This window comes from Gossypium hirsutum, chromosome D08, assembly GCF_007990345.1.
Source record: "Gossypium hirsutum isolate 1008001.06 chromosome D08, Gossypium_hirsutum_v2.1, whole genome shotgun sequence".
Classification (NCBI taxonomy): domain Eukaryota; kingdom Viridiplantae; phylum Streptophyta; class Magnoliopsida; order Malvales; family Malvaceae; genus Gossypium; species Gossypium hirsutum.
Window position 1 is genome coordinate 5,569,799 of NC_053444.1, and position 13,556 is coordinate 5,583,354.

Here is a 13,556-nt window from a genome sequence, read left to right on the forward strand (position 1 = left end):
AAACTTTTGAATATTGCATTGAGATATATTTTGTTAAAGCCTTTAAGGTTTTGAGAAAATAAAATAAAATAAATTTTGAAAAATAATTTCGGAGTAAAACACCATGAAATTGTTAATGTGATAGAAAGTACTGTTCATTAATGGTGGAAAAAATATGAAATTTAGTTAAAAAATTTTAAGATTTTTTATATAATGAAAAATTGCAAGAAATGCTCGTTTAAGATTTTCTTTTAGAATTATACATATTTAAATAAATTTTAGAAAAACATGATTTTTAATTATTTTTATATATTTTCTAATAGTTTTTAGTCTAAGTGGTTTTTTTTACAATTACTGTTAAGAAAATTTTAAAAATATCAAATTGATTTGTTAACTAGAGCTTAGAGACCAAATTAGCTACTAACCCTTTGAATTGATGTGTTACGTTACTTTTTTAACCGAAGTTAACAATCAAGTGATAAAAATGTAACAATTTGATAACATTAGTGACTATTATGTAACTTTTGTTGAAATTTTTAATGGTGTAATTAGTGCATTAGGATAATATTATGCTAACCTGCTCTCTATGATTAAAAATAAAAAATTACATTAGCTAATGAAAGTTAATTAATCTAAAAATAATAAAATGCTAACATTAACCAACTCAATTATGGTTTAGTCAAGTAAAAATATTATGGATGTCCCTATATTAAGAGGCAGATTACAATTTTTCCCTTTTATTTAAAGTGAAAAATCGGTCTCGGCACAAGAGATTAAAAAGCTCTTTCTTTTGGTCAGAACCAAGGTGTCCACCTTGACCGGTGCTCTCAAAAAAGGGTGTTCAATTATTATAGGTAATGATTGAAACCTTGACCTCATAGTTAAGAGATAAGATTAAGAACCACTATACTACATCTCATGGTTCGATCAATTTGCTATTTATTCTAATGTACATGTATTAATTTACCTATATTTTTAATAAAAGAGTAAAATATAATCTAACTTTTAATAAAATGACTTCCTTATTGGTTTAATCATTTTAATTTAACATACAAAATTCAATTTGGTTCAATAGGTAATAATAAATTTTTTGATTTTTTATGAATAAAAATCAAATTGAAAAAATATATACGTTTAATACCAACATTTAGTCTACAAATAAAAATCCAAACAAATCGGGTATGGCTATGACTAATGTGGGAAAGAAAAGTCATTTTCCTTTTTCTTTAGACGTAAGAGAAAAGTAAAAAAGAGAAAAATAGAAAAGCAAAGGAGAAAAAAAAGTCTTCCGTTTTCAAGGATTTTAGTTCAGCTTTTGAATTTTATACGGTTATGTCATATTTCTTTCTTTTTAGATAATTATAATTTTAGTCCTTAATATTCATCTTTTTATCAATTTAGTCTTTATATTTTTTAGTTAAATTTTATCATAAACGTTTTAAAAAAAGTCAAAATTGACCATCAACCTTTCAAAAAAGTTGCATTATTAGTTTCTTTTATAACGAAAATACTAACTAAAATATTAATTTTTTAATGATGGTAATCCGTACGGCAAATCACATGCACTTCATGCTTCTTCTTTTTTTCTTTTCTATTTTTATGAACTTTTCTATTTTTTTGAAATTTAAATTTTTAATAATTTTTAAATTATTTGTGATGTGGTACATAGGGTAAAATAGTGGCATGTCAATAGAAAAAAATTTTAATGTTTTAGTCCACATTTTCATTAAAAAGGTAAAAATATGCCATAGGCTCCTATACTCTTTTGGATTTAGAATTTAGCCCCTATATATATATTTTAAGATTTTAGTCCTCTACTTTTTAGGTTTTAAATTTCAAGTCCAATTTTTAAAACTATTAAAATCAATTTGTTAAATTTAGGTTCATTACAACATCATTTTTCTAATTATAGTGCTACTAAATGAATTTTTGATTATTTCAAAATGTCGCCCCAATAAATTTAACAAGTAACAATTGAATATGAATTTAGAAATCTGAAAAGTAAATGAACTAAATTCCTGAAAATAGGAGTACAAAGACCAAATTCCCAATTTGTGAAAGAGTACAAGAACTTATAACATATTTTAACCTAATTAAAAAAGCAATTCAACCAAATTTAACTAAAAAAATAGTAAGAGTCAATTGACAAAAATACAAACGTTAAGGACTAAATTAGGATTATACCTTTATTTATTTATTACAAAGAAGGGACAGCTATACAAACACATCCCCATAAAATACTTCATGGTTTACAGTCGTCACCAGTGGTTGACCCTCTCTTTGTGGGAGTTTTAGTGGGGTCATACCACCCATTGTGTCATGTCTTAATACACAACTCACCAGCAGCCAGTTTTTTTTAAAATTTTTTTTACTGCTCCCACCATCCCCATTTAATTTTTTCTTCCAATCCATTAACAAAGAAAAAAAGATTTACTATATGCAATCAGTTTTACAACTTTCAACATGTATGAACAGTGATCTCATTTCTTAAAACCCCACAAAGAAAGTGGAATGAAAAAAAGTGATGGTCCCAACCAAAATCTGGGTCCCCATCATTGAGCTCCCGATCTTGGGTTTTGTTTTGGTTGAAACTTAAATGAGGTTATTGTGAGAGAAGATCAGGATTTGAAGGTTTGGGTTTTGATTTTTGTTTGTGAAGGGATTTTGGGTTTCTTCTTCTTCTTTTTAGGGATGGGTTCGAAACTGTTGTTGTATCCGGCTCCGGCTTACCGGGCTTTGGAGACTTATTGGGATTCCGATGAGGATGCACCTGGTCCACGATGTGGTCACACTCTTACCGCCGTCGCTGCCACTAAGACGCATGGTCCTCGACTTATTCTCTTCGGTGGTGCCACCGCCATCGAGGGTGGTGCTGCCTCTTCTGCTCCTGGAATCAGTTAAAACCCTTCCTCTTTCTATCTGCCTATCGACCACCTTTTTTTTATTTTATAATTTGGATGTGATTTGTTTTAAACATTTTTTGGTAATCAGGATTAGCTGGTGTTACCAATTCAGTTCATTCATACGATGTTCTTACCAGAAAGTGGACTAGGTTTTTACTCATGTCTTGTCCCTTTTTTTTTTTTCAAATCTTGCTGTGGAATTCATAGCTGATCTTTTGTTTTTAATTAAAATTTGCAGAATCAGACCAGCTGGAGAGCCGCCTTCACCTAGGGCTGCTCACGCTGCAGCCGCGGTTGGCACCATGGTTGTGTTTCAGGTCTGTAAAACAGCAGAATCATCACTAAAGATTGCTGCATTTATATCATTTTATGGTGTATTGGTTATTTTATTGGTTTATTTGTTTCATTGGCTAGGGTGGAATAGGACCAGCTGGTCATTCTACTGATGATCTTTACGTGCTTGATCTGACCAATGATAAGTTTAAATGGCATCGGTTAGTTCCAGTTCTTTGGTTTTTGGCTATTTCTCATCGTGAATTGCCGTTGTTTTGATATAATCTGATTATATTTCCAATTCGGGTTTATTTTTGGCTAGAGTTGTTGTGCAAGGGCAGGGACCCGGACCTCGCTATGGCCATGTTATGGATTTGGTTGCACAGAGATATCTTGTCACTGTAAGCGGCAACGATGGTATGAACATTTCACTTTCCAGCTTTAATTTTGTTAAAAGTGACCTGAATGCATTGAAACAAGAAGTTTTGGATATTGGTCAACTTATTCACTTTGATGACCACTCTTCATTCTTCTACAGCAATATCCTTATGCTCGTAAATCCTTTGGGATGACTTATATATGTTGCTTGTCTTATTATGTGGCAACTAAGATCAAAGCATTGTCAATTTTGTGATTTTTCATATTCATCCGGTGATTTCCTCTTGATGATGTTTATTTGGTTGCATTAACATTTGAGCAACGGTTCTTATATTTTTAAATAGGAAAACGAGTTCTTTCAGATGCATGGGCCTTGGATACTGGCCAGAAACCATATGTATGGCAGAGACTAAACCCTGAAGGCGATAGGCCTTCTGCTAGAATGTGAGTTTGTTTATTTTAATAATATAAACAAGCCATCAACTTGTGTATGTTTTCACAATTTGCGTTCTAAATGTTCCAATTACCTCTACTTTTGTTATAGGTATGCGACTGCTAGTGCCCGCTCGGATGGCATGTTTTTGCTTTGTGGTGGAAGAGATTCCTCTGGGGCGGTATGATCAATCCTTGTATAAAATGTATTTTATGCATAATACATTACGATTATTCGGTTCACTTGTCGAGGAAAAAGGGAATACTCTTATTATTTGTTACTTCAGCCCTTTATTTTTTCTTAAAATACCTGTGTCGTCTAGCACCATGTCTGACACATTTGAACATGGATGTGGGGATATGACTGAAAAAACCTTCGGAAGTTTTGTTAGACACAGACCTGTAACCTACACTCACACCTGAGTTCAAGTGTCATGGGTTTTAATTGCTGAAGTCAAAGGTCATTGTGCATTAGGCTTTATTGGTAAAAGTACCATGGAGGTTCTTGTACTAGGAGCCAAATTGCATTTTGCCTCCTCTACTAAAAAAATAGGAAAATTAGTCCTTATACATTAGACCAAAGAACAAACTAGTCCTTCTGTTAAAAATTCCATCAATTTCTACCATTAAATATTGGTCCTTGTATGTCAGCTTGAGGTACATGTTACACATTACATGTAATTGTCTGGTTATTCTCTCAGCTACACCAGTTTTTAACAGAATAAATAGATAGAATTTTTAACAAAAGGGACCAGCTTGCTCTTTAATCTAATATACAGGGACTAATTTGCCCATTTTTTGAGTAAAGTGGAAAAAAGCAATTTGACTCCTAGTATAGGGGCCTCCATGATACTTTTATCGGCTTTATTCGTTAGTGTATGTGTAGGAATATTCTGTAAATATTTTAGGAATATTTTGTAGATATTTTCTTTATTAAAATCCCTTATTTTAAGGGATCATATATCCTATTTAGTATCTTTCCTAACTTAGAGTTTCCTAAAGTAGTGTCATAGGTTGTATATAAAAACTCTGATTTATGTTCTATTTAGTATCAAATACTCTGATTTCTACATGGTATCAGCTTAGGTTACGATTTCTTTTTCAACCTAGACCATGTCCGAAACTCCTTCTTCTACTTTGGAGATTACTTCAAATCTAGAAAATTTTTCTAGTTCCGATGCTCCATCAGATTCGTCTGGTCTGACTATCACCTGCTATCGATTGAATGGCAACAATTTTCTTGAAGGGTCTTGTGAAGGTAATCTGGTCATAAAAGATCCAGAAGGTAACCTTTCTTCTACTGCATTTTTCTCCTCCCAGTTAACTCCTAATTGGATCCTCGATTCTGGTGCTACGGATCATATGACTGGTAACAAGGCATTGTTTCACAATTTTTTCCATACCTTTGGTAAAGCTGTCAAAACGGCTGATGGTACCTTGTGCAAAATAGAGGGACATGGCACTGTTATTCTCAATGAACAGATTGCACTTAAAAATGTTCTCTTTGTACCAAATCTGGCGTGCAATCTCATCTCTGTTAGTAAATTGTCCACAGACTTGCACTGCTCTGTAATTTTTAATGATCGTGATTGTACTTTGCAGGCACTGAACTCGAAGAAGATGATTGGTAAGGCCAGCTTGCATAATGGTCTCTACATCCTCCCTACCTCTCCTAAAATCGAGATCTCCAAGTCATTTACCGCTTTAGGAAAAGTTGATACTGTTATGTTATGGCACTTTCGTTTAGGCCATCCTAGTTTCCAATACCTTGCAAAATTGTTTCCTGCTCTATTCATTAATAAAAGGCCTAATTCTTTTTCTTGCAAAGTTTGCTCTCTTGTCAAACATACTAAATCATCTTATTTTCCTTCTACATACAAGCCTTCTTACCCTTTTGCTTTGATCCATAGTGATATTTGGGGCCCTTCTCGGGTGAAGAATGCTGATAATTGTAAGTGGTTTATCACTTTTATTGATGATCACAGTAGGATAACTTGGACTTATTTGCTGAAAGATAAATCTGAAACTGCTAGTGTTTTTGTGTAATTTTATAACATGGTTCTCACTCAATTTGGGTCTAAAATCCAGCTCTTTAAATCTGATAATGGCAGTGAATTTTTTGCTAGGTCTTTAGGTGATTTTTTTTAAGGAAAATGGCATAGTTCAGATTAGTTCTTGTGTTGGAACCCCACAGCAAAACGGCGTTGCCGAAAGAAAAAATAGGCACCTTCTTGAAGTTACTCGTTCTCTTCTATTTACCACTAATGTTCCTAAATATTTGTGGGGGGAAGCCTTATTAACTGCCACATATTTAATCAACCGGATGCCTAGTAAGGTTTTAAAATTTCAAACGCCTCAATCTATATTTTTGCAGCACTTTCCTCATTTTAAGCCTATCTCCTCTATTCTGCCACTTAAAATTTTTGGCTGCACTGTTTTTATCCAAAATATTGCTCCTAATAAGTCCAAGTTAGATCCTAAGTCTTTAAAATGTGTATTGGTTGGGTATTCTTCACTTAAGAAGGGTTATAAATGCTATCATCCTCCTTCTAAGCGATTTTTCACCACTATGGATATAACATTTTATGAGCAGGATTCCTATTTCACTCAGGCTGAAATTCAGGGGGAAACATGGAGTGATTTTCAGCCACAACAGGTATCTCCTTCTAATCTTCATTCTCAACCTTCAGAATTGCCATCTTGTTCGCCATTACCTGCAGATCTGTCACCTGTGAATGCTCCCATTGATTCTCCTGTAGTACCTATGACTAATTCACCTACACCCACTTTAAACACTCTTCCTGAAAATACACCTACTCCAATTGACAGTCTTCAAAAAACACCATCACCCAAACAGCTTCGTGTCTACACAAGAAAAAGAAGACATATCCCTGAGACTGTTTTGCAATCTGATTCTTGCCGAGAATTGGATTTGGGTCCAGCTGCCGAAATGGAAGAAGAAATCAGTAAGTCCACTACTCTAGATGACTTTCCTATTGCTATTAGAAAAGGGGTTAGACAGTGCACCAAGCATCATATTGAAAAATTTACTGGTTATAATTCATTGAGGCCGTCTTTTCAAGCATTTACAGCAACTTTGGATAAAGAACAGGTTCCCACAAGCATAGCTGAAGCTCTAAAGGATCCAAAATGGAGAAGGGCTGTTGAAGAGGAAATTTGTGCACTAGAGAAAAATGCTACTTGGACCATTACAGACCTTCCTCAAGGAAAAAAGGCTGTCGGCTGTAAATGGATCTTTGCTGTAAAGTATAACTCCAATGGCAGTATCCAACGATACAAAGCTAGACTAGTGGCCAGAGGTTTCACGCAAACATATGGGATAGACTTCACAGAAACTTTTGCACCTGTGGCAAAGCTTAACACTATTCGAGTACTCCTAAGTTTGGCTGTAAATTGCGATTGGAAATTACACCAACTTGATGTAAAAAACGCATTTCTTAATGGCAAGCTTGAGGAAGAAGTCTATATGCAATTGCCACCTGGCTCAAAGTCTATTGAAGGTAGCAACAAGGTTTGCAAGCTCAACAAGTCTCTATACGGGTTAAAACAATCACCCAGAGCTTGGTTCGAGAGGTTCACTAAAGTCATTCTTCAAAATGGCTACAAGCAGTCCCTTGCCGATCATATGCTTTTCATCAAGGTAACTTCTACAAATAAGAAAGCTATCCTAATTGTGTATGTGGATGACGTCATTCTTACTGGAGATGATGAGGAAGAGATTAGCAATTTGAAGAAGTTGTTAAACAGGGAATTCGAAACCAAGGACTTGGGAAAGCTAAGGTATTTCCTAGGAATGGAGGTGGCAAGATCAAAAGAAGGACTTGTGATCAACCAGAGAAAGTATGTACTTGATTTACTCAAAGAAACTGGTCTTCTTGGCTGTAAGCCGGCTGATACACCAATGGAGGCAAACTTGAGATTCAATAAAGAAGATGAGTCCTTAGTAGACAGAGAGAAATTTCAAAGGTTAGTTGGGAAACTAATCTACTTATCCTTGACAAGGCCAGATATAGCTTTTCCCGTAAATGTGATAAGTCAACACATGACTAATCCTACTGAAGAGCATATGGCAGCAGCAAATAGAATTCTCAAGTACTTGAAGAAAACTCCAGGACACGGCTTAATGTTTAAGAAGACACAAGACAGAACTGTTAAGATTTTTACAGACTCTAGTTGGGCTGGAGATCTCACTGAAAGAAGATCCACTAGTGGGTACTGCACTTTTGTTTGGGGTAACCTTACAACTTGGAGAAGTAAGAAACAATCTGTTGTTTCAAGAAGTAGTGCTGAAGCTGAATTTAGAGCACTAGCTTTGGGGATATGCGAAGGAATTTGGCTACTTAAATTACTAAAAAAACTTGGCACAAATCAGGAGGATCACTTTGAAGTTTTGTGTGATAATCAATCTGCCATTCAGATTGCCAAGAACCCAGTTCAACATGACCGAACAAAGCATGTTGAAATTGATAGGCATTTTATTGCTGATCAAGTCAACAAAAAGACAGCCACTCTTTCTTACATTCCTTCAGAAGGACAGATTGCAGACATTCTTACCAAGGCTTTGCCAAAACCTGTGTTCAATAAATTCCTATTCAAGCTGGGATTATACAATGTATATTCTCCAGCTTGAGGGGGAGTGTAGGAATATTCTGTAAATATTTTAGGAATATTTTGTAGATATTTTCTTTATTAAAATCCCTTATTTTAAGGGATCATATCTCCTATTTAGTATCTTTCCTAACTTAGAGTTTCCTAAAGTAGTGTCATAGGTTGTATATAAAAACTCTGATTTATGTTCTATTTAGTATCAAATACTCTGATTTCTACATGTATGCTTTGTTTTAACATAAGTCACAATGTTTAAGTATGTTGCCCTTGAACATTATATAGCCATTTAACTTTTAGACTGAATAGTATAATTTACTCTAATTGATATTCTACGTCAAACTATAGTCGGCGCTAACAATTTTACAATGTGAGATGCTGTTTTTGAGTTTATTGATTATATATGTTCTTCAACAGCCTCTAGCAGATGCATACGGTCTGCTTATGCATAGAAATGGTCAATGGGAATGGACTCTTGCACCCGGAGTTTCCCCTTCACCAAGGTATCAGCATGCTGCGGTAAGTAGATGCCACTGCTATTGCATATAGTAGTTATGAACAATTGAACATAAAATACAATTACTTTTTTGGTGAAAACAATCAGCCTGATATTTGCTTTCTACCAGGTTTTTGTTGGTGCACGGTTGCATGTTACTGGAGGTACTCTTAGAGGAGGACGAGCAATAGAAGGTGAAGCAACTGTTGCAGGTAAGCTTTTGCTTCTCATCTTGAGATAGAGGGTATGTATCGTGCATATCTCAAATAAGTTTATTTTCCAATTTTCTCTTTGTTTTTGTAGTACTGGATACTGCTGCTGGAGTATGGTTGGACAGGAATGGGCTTGTGACTTCCTCACGGAACACTAAGGGACATGTTGAATACGATCCATCTTTGGAACTTATGCGCCGTTGTCGCCATGCATCTGCATCTGTTGGTGTTCGTATATATATTTATGGTGGTCTTAGAGGAGGTAAGGAAACAGCTGTGTCTGAAACTATGCACACATTTCACTCACTGATGTGTACAATTCCGTAGCTCACTTTTGATTTTATATGTCGAAATAAAAGTTACCCATTTAGATCATTTATCTAGTCCCCTGTGTCAATTTCTCGTCTTGAATTAATTATTTGATTTTCTGCAGATATGCTATTAGATGATTTCCTAGTTGCAGAAAATTCGCCGTTCCAATCTGACATGAGTTCTCCTATATTATCTCCTGATCGAGCCTCGAGTGTGTCGAGCCCCAGATTTAATCAGCCTAACTTAAGCTCATTTGGAACATCACCAACTTCAGATGATGGTCAAGAGTTCTCATCTTCTGGGAGCATGAGGTCTGACTTGATAACTCTCTCTCTTATTGACGAACAATGCGGGAGTATTGATTGATGATTAAAATTTACCTTGATAGTATGGACAAAAATTCGATGGAGAAACTGAGGGAGGCTTCTGCTGCTGAAGCTGAGGCGGCAAGCGCTGTATGGCAAGCTGCACAGGCTGCATCTGCTGTTCCAGCTGAAGAAACATCTGTATCTGATGACAACTCACCTGCTGCTGAAACAGCGTCAGATGGTAGTGATAATGAGGGTGATGTTCGCCTGCATCCTCGAGCTGTATGTATACTCCAAGTCGTGTCTGTACAGTTCTCTAAATGTCCAGCCATATTATTCTAATGAAGCTGTATGTATATTTTTTCCGCGCAGGTCGTGGTAGCTAAAGAGGCTGTTGGTAACCTAGGTGGGATGGTTAGGCAACTATCTTTGGACCAGTTTGAAAACGAGAGCCGAAGGATGATTCCCTCAAATAATGACTTGTCCTACCCTACCAAAAAGTTTGCTAGACAGAGGTCTCCGCAAGGCTTGCATAAAAAGGCAAGCATTACCGGAATTAATTAGTCGTCTGTCATTTAAAACTTCTTAAAACATAGTTGAATATTTACCATCCTTTTGCAGGTCATTTCTACATTGCTTAGGCCCCGTAACTGGAAAGCTCCGGTAAATAGGAGGTTTTTCTTGGATTCTTATGAAGTGGGTGAGCTCTGCTATGCTGCCGAACAGCTATTTATGCAAGAACCCACCGTCCTTCAGTTGAAAGCTCCGGTAAAAGTATTTGGTGATCTTCATGGACAGTTTGGTGATTTAATGCGGCTATTTGACGAGTATGGATTTCCTTCAACCGCAGGAGATATTACGTAAGTTTGATAGTCTTGCTGTCCTTCCAGATCAGATAACCCCTTGTTAGAATTGAAACTTAAGGCCTGTGACTATTACTTCCTATTATGATGTCGAGCTAGTTCTGAAAGCTTTCTTTTTGTGTGTGTGTGTGTTTTAGGTACATCGATTATCTGTTTCTAGGAGATTATGTCGATCGAGGACAGCACAGCTTGGAGACAATTACATTGCTCCTTGCTCTTAAGGCAAGCTCTGGACAAAACAAGCCTTAAATTTGAGCATGAATGCAACGTTGTGCCATTTCTCTAATTTGATTCCATTCTCTTGTTCGTTACAATTGTGCAGATTGAGTATCCTGAAAACGTTCACTTGATTCGTGGAAATCATGAGGCTGCTGACATAAATGCACTCTTCGGTTTTCGTATTGAATGCATCGAGCGAATGGTCCGAATGAGGATTCACATGCGGATTAGTTATTTATCTTTTCCAGATAAATTGTGCTTATTATTATTTATTTGTAGGGGGAGAACGATGGTATATGGGCATGGACACGGTTCAATCAATTATTCAATTATCTTCCACTTGCTGCTCTTATCGAAAAGAAAATTATCTGCATGCACGGTGGCATAGGAAGATCTATACATTCGGTCGAACAAATAGAGAAACTCGAGCGACCGATAACAATGGATGCAGGATCTATTATTTTAATGGACCTGTTATGGTATGCATGTTATAAATCTATTAATCCGATTAAAAGTAAATCTTTCTACTGACTAAATTTGGCTTTCATTTACCTTTTCAGGTCCGATCCAACAGAAAACGATAGCATAGAAGGTTTGAGACCTAATGCTCGAGGTCCCGGTCTTGTCACTTTTGGGGTATGCATGCTATTGCTTTATGTGTAAAATATAGTTTCTTGAATGCATCAGGGCAATCCTACAATGATTCGTGTTGCCATATGCAGCCGGATCGTGTGACGGACTTCTGTAAGAAAAACAAGCTACAGCTTATTATAAGGGCACACGAATGTGTAATGGACGGGTTCGAACGATTCGCTCAGGGTCAATTGATTACTCTTTTTTCTGCAACAAACTATTGTGGTAAGTAAACTAACCTAACCACCTGTCACTGAATTTTCCGCTTCCTAATCCGGTAATATATATACATCTAGGTACTGCAAACAATGCTGGAGCCATATTAGTCGTTGGTAGAGGACTGGTTATCGTCCCGAAGTTAATACATCCCTTACCACCTCCCATTCAGTCTCCAGAAACATCGCCGGAGCGTGTTGGAGACGACACATGGATGCAGGTAATGCTTATATATATTATACATCGATGTATATATACATCCCTGCACACCTCACGTACATTAACATGTAATATATTTCCATCGGCACTGCAGGAACTAAACATCCAAAGACCACCAACACCAACTCGTGGTCGCCCTCAACCCGACCATGACCGGAGCTCACTTGCATATATATGAACACGATGTTACAAATTCAAGGACTTAAAACCTTTTTTCTAATTGACAAATCTCCGTGTACGTATTATTGCTCGTGTAGTTTCTCGAAGATGGAAGCCATTGTTTATTGTATGCATAGCTATGGAGTTTGAAGATCAGTATTTAACCAGTGAAATTCAACATATGCATATAGTTTTGTTAGTTATTTGAAGAGGGATTTTATAGGATAATTTATAGTGATTTGGGTCAACTTAAATTTTTTGTTTTCTTTTTCATCAGTGCATTGTGGCATTAATGGTGATACATCTAGGTTTTATATGAAGAAATATATATTTTTTCTTTATACTTTGGATTTAATATTTAAGGCACTGTCTTTTTAAAGTATAAAGATAGTATTGCGCTTTCAAGTTTATTATATATTCATAAGCTCAAGGTTGGTGTAAATGGTGGGCTCTATCAACATATATTTTGATTTTGTTCTGTATTTTATATTGATTAATTTTTTTTTGTAGTTATTTAAATGATAATTGTACTTGTAACTTTTTTCTTATAAAAAAATCTCAGATTTCAACTTTATTATATATATTCCTACCCACCCACAAATATTTGGAATTTGACTGTATATTTCATTTTTGGTTCAAAGGATTTCACTGTAATATAGGGATTGTTGTTAATGTAGGAAAATGAGAATTTGAGTACCTTTAAAACATATTATTTTTCTATTTATGGGTTGGGATGAGATTATAAAAAAATAGATATAATCAGAACCACCTATTAAACCAAATGAAGGTCACATGTCTAAAATTAAAAAGATTTGTAATTGTCTTTCAATCTGCATTTCTTTTTAAAAATATAGTCAACCTTAGCACTCTATTGGGCCAAGCTTCATACAGAGAAGTCAACTGTTTTTAGTTAAAAATTAAGATTGATTGGATATAATATTTATCTTATTTACTAATGACTAATTCATTGCCATGAAGAAATTAAAAAGAGAAGATATTTTATTTTTTTCATATATAGATTATAGTCTGAGGATAAGAGGAAGATTGTGGATACTAACATTTAAGTTTCAAGCATTGGATATCAGGTTTTAAAGATAATTATATGAACACTCGAATTCGAAATAATATTTTCTTATAATATAATTATGTAATTATACGATTTTTTTTCCTAAAAGAGTGAGAACAAACACTGTTTGACCTATGGGCTATTGATCACAACCTTCTTAAGCTTACCAAATCGGATAATCTTCTAGACAGATAAGTAAAGTCCCCTCAACTCTTCAAAAGTCACATTATTTAGCATGCATCAAAGATCAGTTTTAACTCAA

At 35.2% G+C, this 13,556-nt stretch overlaps 2 protein-coding genes across 2 annotated transcripts; both read left to right on the top strand.

Moving 5' to 3' along the window:
* Positions 1–2,344: 2,344 nt before the first annotated feature.
* Positions 2,345–12,633, top strand: LOC107953193 (serine/threonine-protein phosphatase BSL1). The gene is made up of 21 exons (XM_016888433.2): positions 2,345–2,875; positions 2,971–3,031; positions 3,121–3,199; positions 3,297–3,376; positions 3,478–3,572; positions 3,878–3,977; positions 4,078–4,147; positions 9,009–9,110; positions 9,218–9,299; positions 9,391–9,561; positions 9,733–9,922; positions 10,000–10,201; positions 10,292–10,459; positions 10,541–10,779; positions 10,920–11,004; positions 11,105–11,203; positions 11,281–11,480; positions 11,562–11,637; positions 11,724–11,859; positions 11,931–12,070; positions 12,164–12,633. Exons 1-21 carry the CDS (start codon positions 2,671–2,673, stop codon positions 12,245–12,247), a joined length of 2,664 nt encoding a protein of 887 aa, XP_016743922.1. The 5' UTR covers positions 2,345–2,670; the 3' UTR covers positions 12,248–12,633.
* Positions 6,535–7,198, top strand: LOC121220222 (uncharacterized). The gene is made up of 2 exons (XM_041099621.1): positions 6,535–6,931; positions 7,078–7,198. The coding sequence occupies exons 1-2, from the start codon at positions 6,535–6,537 to the stop codon at positions 7,095–7,097; spliced, it is 417 nt and encodes a 138-aa protein (XP_040955555.1). The 3' UTR covers positions 7,098–7,198.
* Positions 12,634–13,556: the final 923 nt, after the last annotated feature.